A 21,007-nucleotide genomic window follows, 5' to 3' on the forward strand; every position below is an offset into this window, starting at 1 on the left:
GTATAGCATGTGGGTTACATGTTATACATGAGATTTTAGTGGGACATTCTAAGTATAGCATGTGGGTTACATGTTATGCATGAGATTTTAGTGGGACATTCTAAGTATAGCATGTGGGTTACATGTTATACATGAGATTTTAGTGGGGCATTCTAAGTATAGCATGTGGGTTACATGTTATACATGAGATTTTAGTGGGGCATTCTAAGTATAGCATGTGGGTTACATGTTATACATGAGATTTTAGTGGGGCTTTCTAAGTATAGCATGTGGGTTACATGTTATACATGAGATTTTAGTGGGACATTCCAAGTATAGCATGTGGGTTACATGTTATACATGAGATTTTAGTGGGGCATTCCAAGTATAGTATGTGGGTTACATGTTATACATGAGATTTTAGTGGGACATTCTATGTATAGCATGTGGGTTACATGTTATACGTGAGATTTTAGTGGGACATTCCAAGTATAACATGTGGGTTACATGTTATACATGAGATTTTAGTGGGACATTCTAAGTATAGCATGTGGGTTACATGTTATACATGAGATTTTAGTGGGGCTTTCTAAGTATAGCATGTGGGTTACATGTTATACATGAGATTTTAGTGGGACATTCCAAGTATAGCATGTGGGTTACATGTTGTACATGAGATTTTAGTGGGACATTCCAAGTATAGCATGTGGGTTACATGTTATACATGAGATTTTAGTGGGATATTCTAAATGGAAAATAGATGACACCTTTCATAAAGTTACTTGAAAGGGTTATTCATTTGTAAATCAAAGTACACCAGACATTAGCACTAAATATACTGAGTGATATAATCACAGACCAGATTTTCCAAACAGTATTTTTGCCAAAGAAGAAAAAATATGCAAGTTTAAATTCCCAGGTTCAAAGTATTTGATCAAATTCAAATCTTTTCCTTTTGTCATAAGGTGGATATCCTGGGTGGACTAGAGTCAGCAGTAGAGTTAGTTACTTATTATCACTAGAGGACAAGTTATAATAACTGTGTGTGTGACACCTCTCAAATGGACAGATTTTAGCAGAATGTCCAGATTTTTGTTTCATATTTTTCGTCTGTTCTTCATAATTATTGTTTTTTTTTTTTTTTTGACAAATCAGTGGGATAATCTAAGGATTAAAGTCACTAAACAATGACATGCATTCGAGTTTCAGTCTTTATATTTTTCAGAAAATGCCTGCTAACACTAAACCCATTACACTAGCAACTCTCTAAGTTTATAAGAGCAATATTTAAAATGTGTCCCTATTTTTGGGCCTTTGCCCCCCCCCTATTATATCAGGTTTTGTCCAGATTTATTGCACTAAGCGGTTGAGAGGTATGACACACTGTGTGTGTGTGTGTGTGTGTGTGTGTGTGTGTGTGTGTGTGTGTGTGTGCATGTGGGTGCGTGGGTTCATGCAAGTGTGTGTGTGTGTGTGTGTGTGTGTGTGTGTGTGTGTGTGTGTGTGTGTGTGTGTGTGTGCAATTGCATACATTCAGGAATGGTTTGGCATTCATTATGTTATTATATGCACACCAAAGTCATGTAGAAATAGCACTGGAGTACAGCTGTACCGTAAGTACTCTGATGAGTTTCAGTAGGTTGCACAAATAGTATGTAGCTCAATAAGGACTTCTAATATGCCAGGACTCTTCACATCTTTCACAAAATGCACATCCCAGATGAGACACAGGTAAGCACTCTTAAGCAGGAACATGTAGCAAGTACAGTGCCACTTCTCCAATTGTCTGAACTTCATTGCTTATTTCATTCTATTAGCGTATAGCAACCGTCTTTCACACAAAGTACTAACAAAGCCTCGTATGCTACATGGTATAGCTGTATTCCTAACCATGATGTTCTGTCGTCATGGCATTACATCAAAATGTAGTATGTAGAGTGCTGTATTACTGTGTACCCTTAGCACATCTGCTGTACTCCTGTAGCCATGAATAATGGTACATAAAACTGCCCTGCTGTGCATCCCCAGCACATCTATATAACCTGCACAGCCTTGTATACTGCTCCTAATGAGTTTAAGAGGTTACACTGTGTTATCTTGCTGTGCACCCCTAAATCCCTTAGTGTCTAAAACGTCCTAACTACACAATACTTTGCTCTTTATTTTATTTAGCTCTAATGTCAGAGAGTATAACAGACATATTTATGGGTATTTAAGGTTCCAAGCAGATAACCTTAGTTCTGGGTTTGATTCCTGAGTTGCCTCATGAGTTTGTGAGCTCACTACTGGAAGTATTAGTCCCAACACTTTGAAGATTGAAGTGTGATTTTTAGAAAACAGTATAACCTTTATTTTTTATTTTTATTTATAGTTGTTTACTAGGAATATCCATCTGGGTATGAGAGCCCCTTTTCAGCGGAGGCTTGAGGAGGAAATTACTAGTAGTTTATAATATGCACAAGCAAAGAAACAATGTAATCAAACAGAAAGTATAATAAGTGAATCTGCAGAACTGAATATGTTACACTATGCTTAAGGCAGCAAAACAACTGTCTGATTGTCACAATGTAACTTTTTAAAGCATTTTGTAGTTAGTCCCCGGTACCACTGGCATAAGGGGCTCTGTTCCCACACTCCTGTAAGATTACTGTCTCACAGTGTGGGAATACTCTGAGATAACACAGTCTTAGGGTTAGTATATACCCCCTCCATTTTCACTTTAATGATCACTAACAGGGGATCACAGTTTCTCTTCTCTGACTTTAAATTGGTGCTCAAGTCTGAGCATTTAACATGACAATGTTCCCAAATCATTGATAAAGGCAATCTACTGGGTGTATTAGGTTCATAGGTTCATACTAGGCTATCTGCCCTAGGGCATTTATAAGCCTAGCCAGAGTGTGTTTGGCTTTCGCCACCCATTTTAAATGAACTTTGCTATGCCCTTTTTCGAGGTTAGTATACTGTGCCTCTGTCTAACAGTGACACAGAAGTGATACCCGGGGTAAACCTACTATCTCCCATCCACTCATTAAGATTCCTCTTGAAGAGAGTCAATGAGGGACTCTGCCTAACCTGGACTGGGATTTTATTCCAGAGTGAAGGGAGCCTCTGGGTTATGAATCTGTCCCTCCAGCATGTCCTATTTATTTCAGTGCTGAGGTTCAAGTCTCTCGAGTGCATAGCTTGATGGGATTTGGATTTTCTGAGGTGCAGCATGTCCATTAATTCCAGGTTGGACATGGCTTTATACAGCAGGCGGTATGCCACTGAGTAGAGCTGGAGTTTCTTTAACCGGGAAGCATATGGCATCTGTTTGAGCCCTTTGATCCTCTTGGTGAGGTACTTTTGGGGTCTTTCCAGTTGCTGCAGGTGTCTGGTAAGGTACATCCCAAAAGGGGCATTGTACTCAATTATGGGCCTGATGAGGGATGAGTAAAGAGGCACGATGACCTCCCCTGATCTAGATGTGAATCCCTTCATGATTAGGTGGGCTGTTTAAAATCTTTTTCTAACCACTTTGGCCACGTGGTTGTCAAATGAGAGATTGCTATCAACTTGGGTCCCCAGGTCCCTAATTACTTCTTTCGTACTTAATGGATTACCACCTATGTGGTAATTTGTGGGCACTTTGTTTTTGCCAAAGGGGATAACTGTACAATTTTTGGCGTTTAGCTTGAGGCCATGGCTCTGGCACCAGTTGTCTGTTTCTATGAGGCCCTTTTGTAGGATGCTTGTGTCGGCTGGAGAGTCGATTATGGCGCCCAGTTTGCAGTCATCTGCGAACTTGGTCAGCCACAGTCCTTCCGTGTTAGCCTGTACCTCCGAGAAATATATACCGAACAAGAGAGGTACCATGACTGAGCCTTGTGGGATGCCACTTGTAACTGGTTTGGAGTCTGACATGGCTCCAGCAATTCTAACCATGTGGGTTCTGTCCTTGAGCCAGTTTGCAACACATCTAGTGACATAGGGGTTTATATTTAAGCTGGTGAGCTTATCTATAATGCCTGAGTGTGGTATTGTATCGAAGGCTTTTGCAAGGTCCAAGTAGGCTGTGTGGACCACCTTCACCTCTTCAATGGCCTTGGTGACTGTTTCAAAGAAATCAACCAGGTTTAAGAGGCAGGATCTGCCCTTAATAAAGCCAAACTGGGTAGGATCCAGTGTCTGTAGGTCCCCAATATCTTTATTTATGAGGTTCCTGATGATCCTTTCCATAGCTTTGCAGACCAAGCTAGTCAGGCTTATGGGGCGATAGTTTCCAGGATCCGTTGAGGCACCACCTTTGTGGAGAGGGACCACTGTTGCTGTACGCCACTCTTTGGGTACATATCCTGTAGTAAGGCTGAGATTGAACAGTAGTTTTATGTTTGGGTTTAGTTCTTCTTGGAGTTCATGTAGGACGCAGCCTGGGACACCGTCTGGTCCCATTGATGCTGTGTTTTTTCTTTGGAGAGGGCGGCTCTTACCTGAGCATCTGAGATGTCAGGGGGGCAGCATTCTGCTGGGATAGATATTTGCCCTTTTGATGGGGAAGGGGGGGGAGAAGTTTGCGCTGAACCTGTCAGCTAGGATGTTGGCAATGTCTGTGGGTTCGGTGTATTTTTTGTCATTTTGGACTAATTCTGAGCATATCTGGGAATTCCCACCCAGGTTCCTAACATAACTAAAGAAAGCCTTGTGATTATCCTTAGTGTCCTGTGCAATTTTTCTCTCAAAGCTGGCCTTAGACGATTTTATGAGTGCCCATAATTTTTTGCTAATACTGATCAGAGATGCCTTCCCTTTTTGGGATTTTGCTCTATCATGTAGTAGCTTCCTCCTTCTATTGTATAGTTTGTTTATGGCTGGGGTCCACCAGACAGGACGCCTAACTTTGGAGGATTGGGTCTTGGTTTTATTTGGGATTGCATGATCCATGCATTCCTGAAGGTGTTCATAGAATGCGTTTATAAAGGATTCTGCAGTCTGGGCCGTATTTTCCACAGACCCGGGGGCTTTGAAGGATTCCACCTCAGTTTTGGGGAGTGTGAAATTTACTTTAGAGAAGTTTTTCACTGTGGTTTTCTGGGCAGGGGCTGGGGTCGGGATGTGAATATCTAGTGAGATTAGTTTATGGTCTGATCTTTCCAGTGAGGGATACACTTCTGGTCTGGAGCATAGAGTCCCCATGTTGGTGATGGTCAGGTCCAGTATGTTTTCCCCTCTTGTGGGAGTGGCAACAAGTTGTTCCATAGCATTTGAGTTTATAAATTCTAGGAACCTTCGGGCTAGGGTGTTGGAGCTAGAGTAGTGCTCCCAGTCTATGTTAGGGTAGTTGAAGTCGCCCAATATAATGGTGTTTGGAGAGACCTTCATATTTTCCAGTGTTCTCAGGAAGGCCGAGTGGGGTTCCTGGGTTTGGGAGGGTGGTCTGTAGCAGGCTATAAACTGGAAGGCAGTTTTACCCACTGTTAGTTGCACATGGATAGTCTCTGATGCTTCGTGCTGTGCCACCAACCTGGAGGTGTGGGTATCTCTGACGAATATTGATACTCCCCCTTCTTTTGTGGTTCGGTCCAAGTTTTGGGGCCGAAAAACATGGTATGAGGTATAACCTGGTAGTGCTGGGGTGCTCTCGGGAGCCTTGAACCAGGTTTCTGTTACTGCACAGATATCGATGTTCTCCATGCTAAGGAGAGTTTTGAGTGCGTGCATCTTGAGGTTTAGACTTCTGGCATTGAGTAGCATTACTCTTAGTTTCTTATCCCTTGTGATACCTATGGAGGTGGGTTTGCCTTTTGAGCCTTGCCTAAAAAAGGCACTATGGGGGTGGCAAGAGCCTTTGCCAATATCCAAAAGCTCAGGGGTGACAGGTGCAAGCTGTTCCTAGCGAAGCATCGTGGCTTGTCGAGCATGTCATCCCAGGCAGACAGGCATTGGATCCCCTTTGAATGACACCAATACTTAAGCCAGTTGTTGAAATTGATCATCTTGTCTTCATATTGTGGCATCATTATTGGTGAGGGTAAGATGCTACTCAAGATCAGGGTCATACCAGCCTGGGCTACATGCTCAGAGAGCTCCTCTATGTCTCTTTTCATGCAGTCCAGGGAGGTACGTCTCAGGTCATTCACACCAGCATGGACAATGACCGAGTCATATTTGTACTTGCCTTGGAGTGACCTGAGTGCTTGTGTTACGTGGCGGATCCTAGCGCCTGACAGGCAGCTCACAGTGACCTTCTCCTTGTTCAGCCCGGTGAGCGGGACGTCAGTGTGCCTGATGATAGAGTCACCTATTACAAGTGTATCAGGTGTGTTGTTTAGCCTTAAGGGCTGTGACTGTTCGGCACACTGGCTTTGTGAGCTATGTGTTGCACATGTTTTGTTTTGGGGTAGTGGTTGCTTGGGTGTCTGCTTTGGAGGTCTCTGCTGCTTAGGCAGATTTTTATTTAGAGCCTCCGAGTATGTTTTTGTGTGTTTATGTGTTTGGTTTGCTGTCGTGGTAGGTCTATGTGAGGCTGGAATTGTAGTGAGTGTGGTTTCCTTCTCTTCATGATTGGTTACGCCAGTACTGAGTTGAGAGAGCTTAGCCTCCAGTTTGGCTATATGGTTGCATCTCTCACATGTGTTGGAATTTGTTGGGAGGAGGAGAGGGTTGTCTGTGTACATGAGGCAGTTGTAACATTGTCTCAAGATTCCCAGATTCACCAGCTGGACCGGAGAGGAGATTGACAACTGACCTTTGGACATGCTAGAATAGTATTGGGAATTCCTTTATAATTGAAAAAAGGGCCAGTGAGGAACAAAGTACTCAAGGGGAGTTTGTGAGGGTGTAGTGCTTTTAATTTTTTAGTGCTGACTTATATAATTGCTTTAGTGTGCAAGTGCAAGGCTTTAGAGTGGGAATAGGGTGTTTATTATGAGAACTAGATCAGTTCTAAGGGAAAAAGTGAAGAGCAGACTTTGTGGAGCTAAGAATGGTTTAAACCCAATTAAGCGGTGCTGCCCAATGCTGCGCTATGCGCAAAATCGCGCAAAGCCGCTCTAAAGCGGGTTTTATACAGGGGGACTTGAAAGAGCTAAAAATTGGCCCAAAACGGCCAATAGACTACAAGAGTTCTGTGCTGGGAATACTCCTCCAGGGATAGATAGGCTTCTCCAAGCTCCCCACTGCCACTGGTGAACAAAGAAGCCTCCCTTTATCCAAGAAAGGAAATGGGCAACACAGGAACTTTTCAAAAGTCCAGAATACAGCAAGGCCTGTATTTAGACTACTCTAGGTCAGGAAAGATGGGAAACAAGGACATTTTTTTTTTTCAACAAACAGCAGGAAAATGCAATAAATATGTAATCCAGGCTAGTGCACTTGAGTGTGTAGCCTCAACAGGTAAATGCAACTTCACAAATGTATACTTGAGTATTAAAATACTAGCTTAGAGTACTTACAGTACCATTTAGTAACGGGATGCATACACTGAAATGTAGTGTAACCTGTAAGACTTCCTTCAGTGTCCACAAAGATGTCAAACAATTGTCCAGTCCTGAAGGACACATGCTTCAATGCTATGTACCTTATAATTCTCATTGTACTGTCCCCTGAGTGCTTGCACTGTTGCACAATATTATTGTCATCTTCGGTGACAAGTAAAAGCAGTTACTGAAAAAAATCAAAAAGAATGTTAATCTTTCCACTGTGTTGTATTGCAGCTGATGTACTAAGGGCTAGTCGTGGATCCTAGGGGTGTCCTGTGGGCTTCACTTATCTATGCCCATATGGGGGATATTTTTGTTTATGCTGCCCAACTCCCTAACTCCACATTCATTGATTGTGTCTGAATGCAAATCCCCTCTGTTGGACCATAGAGCATATCAACAACCACCCTCCCACCCAGGCCAGGCATGCCCATCCCTTCCCGGTTGCTCCATCAGTTGCCTGAGTTGCTAATCGAACCCTGGTCGGCTGGACTGTAGTCAGGGCTTTGTCCACCTCCACCAGTGTAGCAGCTACCCTGATCATTGTTTTTGACAGGGAATTTGCTAGAATAGTATCCAGGTGTGTCCCAGCAGTGATTCCTTCTGTGTTTAGAATTTCCCTTTTCTTTAGTGTTTGGGCAACTGTTGATCTGGTGTGTGGATATATATATATATATATATATATATATATATATATATGTGTGTGTGTGTGTGTGTGTGTGTGTGTGTGTGTGTGTTCAGGGGATATTGTTCCCCACAGTGGGAGGTGCAGTGGCGCTTCTTTCCATGTAATAAGACTTACTTTAACATTTTTTGTCAAAATCAACTCGTCAAGTTGAGAACTCATCTCATTCAGAGGGGAAGCAGGACAGTTTGAGCCTGGATGATTTAACCCCAGATGATTTGATCTCATTGCAGTTGTATACACATTCATATTTAAATTCACATTGATTGTCTACGGGAACAGTTAGTGGACACTTTGATCCCGTTCATTTAAAAAAAGTTTTTAAAGTTTTATAAAAGCATTTTATTGCGTAATATTTCAAGCATGATTTTTAGGCATCAGGAATTTAATATATTTTACTTTTTTATATATGTAAGTGTTAATTTATTCAGCATTTTATATATATAGTGCTAGCTTCTTCACAACCTTCTTTGACCCCTTCTTAGGAGTAGCGGGCTTTGGTGGCTCAGGCATCCTTGACAAAAATGTTGCTAAATAACATCTATATACGAGTTCACTTTTGAATTTCAAAATTCCACAACTTCGAAGCTCTAAATACCAAAGCCCAGGACATCAAAGTTGTGGTATCTCGAAAACTGTCACTGGAGACTGACGTACAGTGCGGAACGGGAACTTTACCATTCTGTTCACTGTAGTGCAAACTCGGAGTTGGTATATTTAAGTTGCAGACGGTGTGGGGCTCATTGTGATTTTTCATGTTTTATTGTTTTAGATTTTTGTTTTTTTTTTCATTTGAGATATCACAACTACGATGTTCCAGGCTTTGGTATTTAGAGATTTGAAGTTGTAGAATTTTGAAATTAAAAAAGTGGACCCATATCCATCCTCATGACTTCTTTTTTCTTGTTTTTTTGAGGTAATCTTTGACATTTTCTGAGTAACTGTGTCGATGCATGAGCTGTATATAACATTTTTTTCGTCATGTCAAATTGTCTGTGGTTTAATTTTTCTTGTCTTGCCATTTCAATAGTGACCAGCAGGTGGCAGTAGTCTCATATTTTTAGTCTGCTGTGATGCCTCACTACTTTAGAAGTAATGAATAGTGCTTTGCATTCCGTAATTGTAAGTACAAGCTGATTACTAACTCCGGTAATTATGTCTTCATTTATTTATTTTTTTGTAATATAGGACGTTTTTAATTCCATTATTTTATTTATTCTTATATGTGTTAGTTTTTACATTTAACTTGTATTTCAATCTCATACCTCTTAACTGTACAGATTTTTGCAGAATCTCCAGATTTTTGGCTCATAGTTTTGGCCTGTTCCTCATAAAATCTGTGTTTTTATGACAAATTACTGGGATGATCTGAGGACTGAAGTTACTAAATAATGACATACATTTGAGTTTCAGACTTCAAATCCTTCAGAAAATGTACGTTAAAACAAATCCTGTTACTCTAGCAACTTTCTAAGCTTATAAGAGTAATATTTAAAATATGTCCCTATATTTGGGCTTTTGTCCTCCCATTTTATCAGTCTTTGTCCAGATTTCTTGCACTGAGAGGTTGAGAGGTATGATTTGTAGTGTTAGTTCCAGTACTGAAACTAACTTACTCTTTTGTTAGAGTTTTTTTTTTATTTTTTGAGTTTCTTTATTTCTACGTGTTGTTCTGTCTTTTTTACTAAGGCAATATTTGAGTTTTATCTTCATACTGTTTTAGATATGTATTTTGAATGTTTTAATGTTTTCATTATGGGGTCAAACCGTCATGTACCTCTCATAGGTGATATGTTTTTTTATCCATTCATATACACTGTGTTCAGATCTGGAAAACTCCCTTCAGATATATCTGTCAGTAATACCAGGTACTTACAAATAAAGTACTCAAAATGCCCTTACTTTTTTCTTGCATACCAGAATTTATTGGTTTGGAAGTTCACACATATCAAATGCAAAAGTTAATTTTATGTACTACAATTTATTTGTAAGTAGACCCAACCTGCAAGCTCAGTTTTAATATTCTGCTCGAATAAATCCATCATTGCATGCTTGAGCTCATAAACCCATTGATAAGCAAGGTAACTCAGTACCGAGGGTAAGATTTTTATGTTTTGTTTACATTTTATCACATGGCTGTGCAAACATTCATGATATAAGAGGTCTACTTCTAATAAGCTTGCTACCTGTACAGCCTTGTCTCAATAGATCAGTTTTTCACCCATAGCTTCTGCAATTAGCAGTTTTCAGAACAGGAAGTAAAGCATGCATGATCATTGCTTTTTCATATAGATGTTTTTGCTAAGACAATTAAATAATTTGCAGCCTCTGGCATTGAAGGATCACCATCCATGTAAATTGTAAATACTGTTTTTTCCAAGATAAGCTTATTTTCTCCAGATAGTCATTTAAAACATTAAAATATCATCCATTGTAGAAAGGGGGTCTGTCTTTGCAGTACAGCTACTGTTCAACAAATTTTCCTTTCAGTTCAAACATATAAAAGACAAGAGTTTTGCATGTACCCTAATATCAGTAGATTGATCACCTTGAATTCTAAACATGATTTTTTTTTTTGCAGTTCACCTTAAATATTTGATATTTTCATATATATCCTAAAATTATCACTATACTATTTTGTTATGTAATGAAATCCTCATAGTTTCAGCTTTATATTCAGGGACAAGTGTAGTTTTCACTGTGGCACTATGACACAGCATGCTGGAATATTATGGTTCTCTTACCAGATGAATTATGTTAGTGTATTTTTTATGTTTCTGTCTGCTACAAGATAACTTACTACTTTTTTCAAACAGCTTTGTTCATAGCTTCATAGGGTCATAGGTTGGTACTAGGCTATCGGCCCTAGGGCCTATGCAAGCCTAGCCATAACAATTCCCTGGATATTTCTTCCCACAATATTTACTTCTCTGGGCCCCTGTCTAGCAGGGCGACTGACATGATCCCCGGGGTGAATTTCCTGTCTCCCATCCAATCATCAAGGTTCCTTTTGAAGAGGGCCAATGAGGCGCTCTGCTTGACATGTATGGGCAGTCTATTCCAGAGTATGGGGAGTCTCTGGGTCAGGAATCTATCCCTCCAGCATGTTTTGTTCGTTGTGATGACAAGGTTTAGATCCCTGGAGCATGTGGCTCTGAGGGGTTGGGATTTCTTTAACTGGAGCATGTCCAACAGCTCTGGGTTTGACACGGCCTTGTATGTTAAGCAGAGAGCGCCTCTGAGTAGTCGATATGCGACAGAGTATAGCTGCAGTTTTTTTGACGGTCAGCATATGGCATCTGCTTTAGGCCTGTGATTCTTTTAGTGAGGTATTTCTGTGGCCTTTCCAGCTGTTGCAGATGTCATGTGAGGTACATACCAAATGGGGCATTATACTCTATAATGGGTCTAATGAGGGATGAGTACAGTGGGACAATGACCTGCTTTTTTCTAGATGAAAAGCCCTTAGTGATGAGGTGTGCCATGTAGAAGGATTTCCTGACTGTTGTGGCGATGTGGTTATCGAAAGTGAGACCACTGTCCACCTGTGTCCCTAAGTCTCTCATCACACTTTCGATGTTTAGTGTCCTGCCACCTATGTGGTAATTCATGGGTACATGTTTTTTCCAAAGGGGATAACTATACATTTCTTGGCATTAAGCTTGAGCCCATGGCTCTGGCACCAGGCATCTGTTTCTGTAAGGCCCTTTTGTAGAATATCCACATAATTTGGGGATTCAATAATGGCTCCCAGTTTGCAGTCATCTGCAAACTTTGTTAGCCAGAGTCCCTTAGTGTTGGCCTGTACTTCAGAGAAGTAGATGCCAAACAAGAGTGGTCCCAGGACTGAACCCTGAGGTACTCCATTTGTCACTTGTCTGGAGCTGGATTTGGAGTCGGCTACTTTTACAGTCTGGGTTCTGTCAGTAAGCCAGTTGGCAACCCATCGAGTGACGTAGGGATTTATGCCCAGCTTAGTAAGTTTATCTATGATTCCAGAGTGGGGGATGGTGTCAAAGGCCTTGACGAGGTCCAGATAGGCTGTGTGGACTGCCTTACTCTCGTCCACAGCTCTGGAGACCGATTTGAAGAAGTCAATCAGATTCAGGAGACAAGATCGGCCCTTCACATACCCAAACTGGATGGGGTCCAGTGTTTGAAGGTTGCCGATGTCTTTGTTTATAAGTTCCATGATAATGCATTCCATGCCCTTGCAGATCAGGCTTGTCAGACTGATGGGGCGGTAGTTCCCGGGATCCAAGGCAGATCCTAGCTTGTGGAGCGGGACAACTGTAGCTGTGCGCCACTCAGTGGGCATGAAGCCTGAGGTGAGGCTATGATTAAACATGACACTTAGATGAGGTGCCAGTTCATTTTGTAGTTCACGTAGTACACAGCCTGGGATGTCATCTGGTCCCATGGATGCTGTATTCTTAGCTTTGGAGAGTGCGGTTTCTACCTGTGTGGCCCTGATTATCGGAATTTGGCAATCTTTTGATATTGAGATGGGACGTTTAGGGGCCCATTTAAATTACATTTTAAACAATGACATAGGATGTGTCCAATAACAGTAAAAGAAAACAGGCCATAGCAGCATTTTTCATTATGTTCATGCAATAAACATTAAGCTTTGTCTGAAGTCTTAACCTTCTTAGTAAATAAAGCACTCCGCATTTTTAAGTTTCAAAATATCACGGAAGTAATGAACTTCCTCTCATTACCAAATCAAGTGAAACCTATTTTCAGATACTGGTTAGTGTAAATGTCCTTTACCTTTTATATATTTGCTACCTGTATAGTCTAGTGAGGACATTTTGTTTTACTTGAAGTGTGGGCACCCATTTTGTTAATGCTATTTGCTGTTGTCTACTACCTTCCTCCTCATCAGTAATATTTTACTCACAATAAACATATTTTTAACTGCTGTGATACCAGAAAAGTCATGTTACAACATATAAAAGTGCTGCAAACATAAACACATTTAAAAAGTGTAGAAAATATAAACTTACAGCACAATATTGTACAAGCAATATAATACCAAACAGCAAAACAGCTATACTGGTGTGTGCGTACAGTTAGTCAATAGGAGAGTCACATGGTGGGTGTCAAAACAGACTAGATGAACTTTAAGTTCACAAGTATTACTGCTGTAAAATCCTCCAATAATAAGATTTCTTCTCAAATGCAGGCATCTGGAAAATGTTTGTACTGGCTTCATTTGTGAAATTTGTAACCTTTGTTTGTATCTGTTAAGCAGTTCTGATTCATTTACATAAATAATATTGAAAACAGACAGTCCTCAAGGAACAAAAGGTGCTGGTGGACAACAAAACAATATAGAGAAGAAAACAACAGCACCCAAACACGGCGAAAACCAAAACAGAATGTTGGGCCGGAAAAAATGTCAGACCCCGTTCAAATAACAGTACCTGTGCTTTCTTCAACGGTTTGCAGGAGATGTTGTAAACTACCGATTCACCACATCTGTCCACACTGTTTTTATGGTTTGTAGTTGTGTATCACCCATAAGACACTGCCGTTTTCTTCCCCGACTCAACGAGCATGGGTAGCGTCCCCTTTCCTTCTGACGGATGGGTAGCGGTAAAGGGAGGGTATCCAATGGACCAGTCACATTGCGCACCTTTGGTCGCACATCTAAGGATTGGTTCTGAGCAACGTAGTTTAAAGGAGAAGAAGCCGGAATATTAGGGGTATTATTAAGAGCCAATCTTTCATCACTTCTCACACCAATGTCACGTACAACTGCTGAATGAGAAGCAGTAGAACTGGTAGTATGTGCATCAGTCTCTCTAATATTGTGGATATTTTTAACTATATTCCCGGATTCAGTAGACCCAGAGTTTTTCAGCCAAGTGAAGACATTCCCTCTCTGGAAATCTGTAGTATCTCTTAATAATTTCTTGGACTTTTGTGCCCTCAACCGCTGTTCATAACACGAGACCCCATCGATGATCCCATCTAGCTTGATCAAAAAATCATCTTTATACTGATCAAGCAGTTCGGTGTATTTCTTGTTAACAGTATCTACAAGCTCCTTTTCCAAAGGTTTAAAATATGAGCGTAATGCCTTGGCCAAACATTACATGGAATATGGCAGTGACTATACTTTTGGTTTTAGGGTTGTTGAAACTTTGACTCAAGACAAGCATGGGGGTGACTTTGGGAACTACACAGAAAGTCGTGAACTTTCTTGGATCATTAGTATGCAGGCGGATAAGTTTCCAGGCATCAATGGCAGAACTTGCATTAAACCTATCCTAAAAGCTAGGGGGCTCTTTAAATGACATCCTGCTGTTTTAATGTATGTCTCAGTGCTTGTTTTCTATTGGATGTTTTGAATGGTTCATTGATGATGCTCTTTATTTAACTGTTGAGTTGTTTTATTACGTTTGGTCTGATGAAGCACAGTGAATGTGTGAAAGTGCTTACCTCTTCAATAAACCTGCTGCAAATTTTATTGGCTTTAGCCGTGTTTGGGTGCTGCTGTTTTCTTTTGTACATAAATAATTTTCCAAAATGGGGTTAGAAAAGTTCTGGGTACTAACCGTAAGTATTTTCAGCCTTCTTTCACACACCGGAGAATCCAGAATGCGTTCAGTCTTCTTCTTACTTTCTCTGCGGCAGAAGGACAGACAGACAGTAGGACAGGAGTGGTGACAATGCAAATTAACAGCCCAGTGACTGGGATGTACTGAGTGCCAACCACAGTGGACTGTTCTCTACACCCAGTTCAAAAAGATATGCAAAGGATGTCCCAGCAAGGAATGCCCAGGGGCAGAGCCAGATCATGGTCAGATGGGGCTCTATCCAAGGTAATTGCCTGGGCCCCCAAGCCATACCAATATCCCATTATTTAGTTGTCTCTTATCAGCTACCATCAACGATCTTCATACCTGTCAGTGTGCATGGTATTTCCAATGATCACAGAGATATGGATTTAATTTAAAACTTTTATTTAACCGTAACAACAATAAACTTACATCTTCGCTTTTCATAGACCTATCAAAAGCCTTTGACATGGTTAATCATACACTTCTCTTGCACACATTAAAATCTCTGGCCCTGGAGCCTTCTTCCCTTACCTGGTTCTCTTCCTATCTTGTAAATCGTCAGCAAGCTGTACTCTGGAAAAATTCTCTCTCTACTCTCCTTCCTATCTCTTTAGGAGTACCTCAAGGGTCTATCCTAGGCCCACTTCTATTTTCTATCTTTATTAATGACCTTTAATCATCTTTACCTAATACTACCTGCATACAATATGCAGATGACTCCACTATAATTAGCACTGCCTCTTCTCAAACAGAACTCCAGTTTCAAACACAATCAGCCTTCTCAACTGTTGAACAGTGGTTCTCCAATCGCTGTCTACTCCTTAACCCCAAGAAAACTAAATTATTACTCTTCTCACCTACCCGTAAATCTACTTTGATAAACTTCTGTATTACTGCAACTGACAACACCATAATCTCTCCTGACTCCTCAACTAAACTTCTTGGTGTTAATCGATAATAATCTCAACTATGATTGCCACATCAACACCACAATAAAAGCTGTTAATAAAAAGATTGGATCCCTATACAGAATAAAGCCCTTCCTCACACCTGAAGCTAGGATAACCTTAGCCCAAACACACCTTATCTCTACCCTTTTGTATGCTTCCTCTATTTACACTAATCTATCTAAAAGTAACCTTAAGAAACTTACTACATCTTACCACAATATTGCCCGCTTTGCCACCACTTCCCAATTTAGAGCTCACCACTGTCTAAACCTAAAACAACTACACTGGCTGGAACTCCCTAGCAAGCTCATTTTTCAACAACTCTTAATAGCACACAAAATTCTATACCAACCTTCTAAAACACCAGCTCTTTCTAACCTCTTGACTCCTTATATCAACCTGAAACAACTACGTTCCTCTGATAAATCACTTGTTAATATTACCAAAATTATGAATTCTGCAGGCAATTGCCTTTTCTCTAACTCAGTAGGTAAAATATGGAATAATCTTCCATCTGGTTTGTCCTCTTTGCCTACTTTCCCACTATTTAAGAAACAAATATGGAATAATCTTCCATCTGGTTTGTCCTCTTTGCCTACTTTCCCACTATTTAAGAAACAACTTTTAATACATCTTAATAAATTCTGGCTTTGCTCTTGTACCAACCCAGACTAGCCTGTTGGCACCCTTATGTTTGTTATAAACTTTTCTTATCCACTTGTATTTCATCTTCTACTTCAACTGAGATATTATCCCTTTATTGTATATTACTTAACTCACTAAAAAAAAAAAAAAAAAAAAAAAAACAGGAATTGTTTGTGTTTATGATTTGATACCTTATTATATTGTTTTGCTAGTTGCTAACCTCTGACCTTACTTCTTTCTGACCTAGAATGATTCTGATTAGTTAAGATCTTTAATATTTGTACTTACATTTTTTTCCCTTTGTATAATACATTTGTACTTTGTCTTTTTATGTATTTCCAATAACTGTTTTTAACCTCTGGAGCTTTTCTCCCCGGGCCTCCACTGAAAATGGACATTAATCCAGCTGGACTAGCCCGGTCAACAAATGTAAAATAAAATAAAATAAAAATAATTTTAAAATTTTACAGCAAAAAAAAAAAATAGCCATTTGTTAAAGAAATTGAAAAATAACTCACATTGAAAATAGAAATTCTCACATTGATAAGAGACTTAGTAAACTTTTTCCCCTTGAAACTCACATTTATTGAAAGTGCATCTGACAAGCCATTAATCTAAAGGAGACATGCTGGGATTTATAGTCAAATAACATATAGTTAAGCACTGATTAGCAGCTGTGTGAATGATGCAGGAATTTAAAAGACAGTGTATAACAGAGTTGCTAATAGCCTGGGGCAGCCCACTGGACACAAGCATCCCCCTTCAGGGCCATCTCAAGAGCACCGTATGGTGAAATGACTCGGTCAGAGTTACACAGCAGATAAACAAAACCTGAAAGAATCAAACTCTGCATTACAGAAAGTCGTTCATTAACAGCTCGTATCCTTACTCATCTGTACTAATACCAGCTCGTATCCTTACTCATCTGTACTAAGTACCAGCTCGTATCCTTACTCATCTGTACTAAGTACCAGCTCGTATCCTTACTCATCTGTACTAAGTACCAGCTCGTATCCTTACTCATCTGTACTAAATACCAGCTCAGATCCTTACTGCCTGTACTAAGTACCAGCTCGTATCCTTACTCATCTGTACTAAGTACCAGCTCGTATCCTTACTCATCTGTACTAAGTACCAGCTCGTATCCTTACTCATCTGTACTAAGTACCAGCTCGTATCCTTACTCATCTGTACTAAGTACCAGCTCGTATCCTTACTCATCTGTACTAAATACCAGCTCGTATCCTTACTCATCTGTACTAAGTACCAGACAAACTCTTGTAGGCCAGCACAGTGTGGTTTACACCCATGTGCCTGCAAAATACAAGCTAAATTAAAAATGTACTCATAGTTAAAATATAAACATTAAACCTGTGGACTTCATGCTGTCCAATTTTATTCACACTAACACATTGTCACCTGACAACAAAACAAGGAAACAAAGGATCATACACAAAGAACATGGCTCATATGACGATGGGTCACATTGGTCTTACAGAGGTTACCACACCTTTGGAACAGACTCCTGCTTCATGCCAAGCAGAGCACCTCACTGGCCCTCTTCAAACAAAGTCTGGACAATTGGATGGGTAACTGGGAATTCACCTCAGGGGATGCTGATCGTGGAAATAAAGATAAAACTTGGCCAGGCTTGTAAAGGCCCTAGGGCCATTAGCCTAATAACCTTCTGTGATCCCATGTTCCTGTTTACTACAAATCATTTCCTTCCATTACATAACTACCCTAATAAGCATGAACACACACACACACACACACACACACACACACACACACACACACACACACACACACAAAAAAAAACATCAATTACAGCTACTTGTATAACTGTACATCACAGATATTGGCTTGACTAAGTATAGAAATAGTGCCCAGAAATGTATCTCATGTTGTTGTTTTCAGAACCACACACTACAACCCACTGGAACTCTCTTTTGCCCTCTCAACTTCTTAGTTCAAGAATCAAAGACAAAAAATCAGGAACAGATTTTAAATATTTCTCTTATACCTTTAGACATAAATACCAAGCTTTGCATTAGCAAGCATTTGTGAAGGATATAAAGACTGGAGCTCACATACCTCTTATTGTTTAGTGACTGCAATTAAAAAAAAACTGTCAGAAAGTCATTCTACAAGGAACAGACCAAAATTCCTCTCAGGTTCTGTGTTCACAAAGACTGGAAAAAGCTAAAAAAAATGGGCACAGAAAATTTAAATATTTCTTATTTTATTCTATCTGCTTGATAACTGAGTACATCTACTAGGTAGAGTGTCTCTTTCTAGGGGTGACTTGGGTGCTCTGACTGTTTATGTGACTTTTTGAAAGCCATTTGGTAGGCAAACAGAAATGGAAGAAATAAAGTTCTACCTGTCTACAGGTGTTTGTCTACAGGAAACAGCCTTAGGTGCCAAACAACTCTAATTTACTTAAAAAGTTATCTGACCTATAAGTTTTGCATGGCTATGCATTTTCTAACAATAAAAACTATGAAAGTCTAATGACTGACATTATTGAATGAATGAAACCCTCAGTGAGTTACCAGAAAATAAAGTTAATGAGGCAGACGGCATAAATATGAGGCAAAATCAACAATGTTTTGTAAAAATGGGGACAGATAAGAGACAGACAACTCTAATTAATTTAAAAATGTAACAGAATAACAGTTTTGCATGCATTGAACAATGAGAACTATGAAAGTGTAATGAATGGCATTACTGGCTGAGTGTGACACACACACACACACACACACACACACACACACACACACACACACACACACACACACACACACACACACACACACACTAAGCATGGCAATGTCTTCACCGTGAGGTGGCTGTTTCTAAAAAGACCATGCTAGTACAAGTTGCTGCAATACTGATCCATTTTGATTGTGACAACCTCTAGGAAATCTCTCTCTGTGTCTCTCTCACTCAATGGTTTGACATTTGAGCGAATAAAATAGAATAAGTTGGAGCTTTTGCACCTCAAAATGGAACAGCCAACTGACAGATAATTAGGGTTGAAAGATGTGGAGCAATTTCTTTCGTTTTTTGTCATTGTGGGGTGCCCCAGCTAGCACTGGGCCCCAGGCTGCTGCCTAGGTAACCTTGTGCTGGATCCAGCCCTGCCTAGAAGTGCTGTATTTCTGTTCTACCAAATACTTAAGCTGTAGGCCTCTTGCCACAACCACTGAGCCATGATATTTACCTGCCAGTGAGCCCTCACTGCTGTTAGTGACTGCACACCATAAGCAGAAAGACTTACATGGAGGGTCTGAAGTGTGACAGTTCTTAATTATTTCCAACTGTATTTTTTTGTTATGATTTTTGTCCCTCTGCCTGGTGAGTATTACGTCTTCCCTGATCAGACAGTGATCTTTCATTCCTCGACTCTTGTGATTACACCCAGAACTAAGTAAACATTGCAGGATGGTTGCACCATTAAGGCAGAAATGAGGGTGCTTTGTGCTCTTACCACATCCTGGCAATGACAAGATATAGATGTACGTACCCCTACCTCCTAGATGGGGAAAGTGTGAGCCACCTCATTGCTCTGTTGTGAGTGAGCGATTCTGCCAACTCACTCTAAAGGTTACACTTTATCAAAGACATGATACCCCTAATGCCCACCCACTGGCCATCTCCTCTGCTTTGCCACCTGTAAGATTAGGTTTCACTTGCATGTAGTTTGCTACAGTATTATCTTTGCATAGGCCTAGAAATGCAGCCATATTAAAGCAGAGGTTTATAAGGAATGTCTTAGTAGAAATTAATAAACTTCAGTCAGAATACTGATACAAAGAAAATGTGCTAACAGAATGTGCAGTACATTAAGTACAAGCAGTCTTGGGACCGAGGCTCAAACAGGTATGTAGAACTTGCAGGAAATGTATAGGGTTTTGGTAGGAGAGATCCTTCATACACAGAGATGAGTTAGTTAGTTCGGACTGACACACAGAAAGTCATTGCAGTGTAGTCCTCAGAAGTTTGGTACAGACATTCGAGAGTGAGTGTAGGTCAGGTTAAATATCTGACATTCCAGAATACTAATTATATTATTCAGTTGGAAAGGAATAATTCAGAGTGTAATGAGTGCAAAAGCTACAGACATTATAATTAAGTCTGTTTCAGTTTATCAGCACGGTTACTGGATACAGTAAGATTTGATTCGGATATTGCTGACATCTATATAATAAAACATTATTAACTGAACTAGTGTATGCAGACCTTTATTCTGAAAGGTACAAGAACATTTGGCACATAAAGGAAATGACTAGCACCTGTTCAGCACAGTTCTGGGTAATTAACAGATAGACATTCATTCCAGCCTCATTCCAGTTTATTCTAGTTATTTTCAGCTCATTCCAGTATTCTCAAGATATTTCTGTATATGGCTGCTTTTGTCCCTCCCTCCTTCGCAAGGACAGCTTGCCTATCCTCTCTACTATCTATATCAACTGCCTGAGCCACTAACTAAATTTGGGTCACCTGGGCTTTAGATGGAGATTTTTGCTTCTACGTCAACAGTGCTAGCTTTCTAACACTTAGTTGTTAATACTAAGGCCATCCCAAACCAATCAAGTAAAGTATGTAGGAACTCTACTGTTTGTCCTGTGGTAGCACTAGAATCATACAAAACAGTAAAACTAGTTAGCAAGGAATAGAGCAAAACCAGAAAATATATAAACATTTAAA

At 40.1% G+C, this 21,007-nt stretch overlaps 1 protein-coding gene across 1 annotated transcript in view; it reads right to left on the minus strand.

Annotated features, from left to right (window-relative positions):
• The window catches only part of LOC122816135 (reticulon-4 receptor-like 1), a 32,652-nt gene extending 17,488 nt beyond the window's left edge, over positions 1–15,164 (minus strand). The window contains exons 1-2 of the mRNA XM_044088892.1: positions 15,126–15,164; positions 13,648–14,212 (exon numbers count right to left, since the gene is read on the minus strand). Coding sequence (XP_043944827.1) covers positions 13,648–14,212; positions 15,126–15,164 — 604 coding nt within the window. The remainder of the gene's footprint in view (positions 1–13,647; positions 14,213–15,125) is intronic.
• Positions 15,165–21,007: the final 5,843 nt, after the last annotated feature.

Source organism: Protopterus annectens, chromosome 12.part0 (genome assembly GCF_019279795.1).
Source record: "Protopterus annectens isolate FY-2018-M chromosome 12.part0, PAN1.0, whole genome shotgun sequence".
Lineage (NCBI taxonomy): Eukaryota > Metazoa > Chordata > Ceratodontiformes > Protopteridae > Protopterus > Protopterus annectens.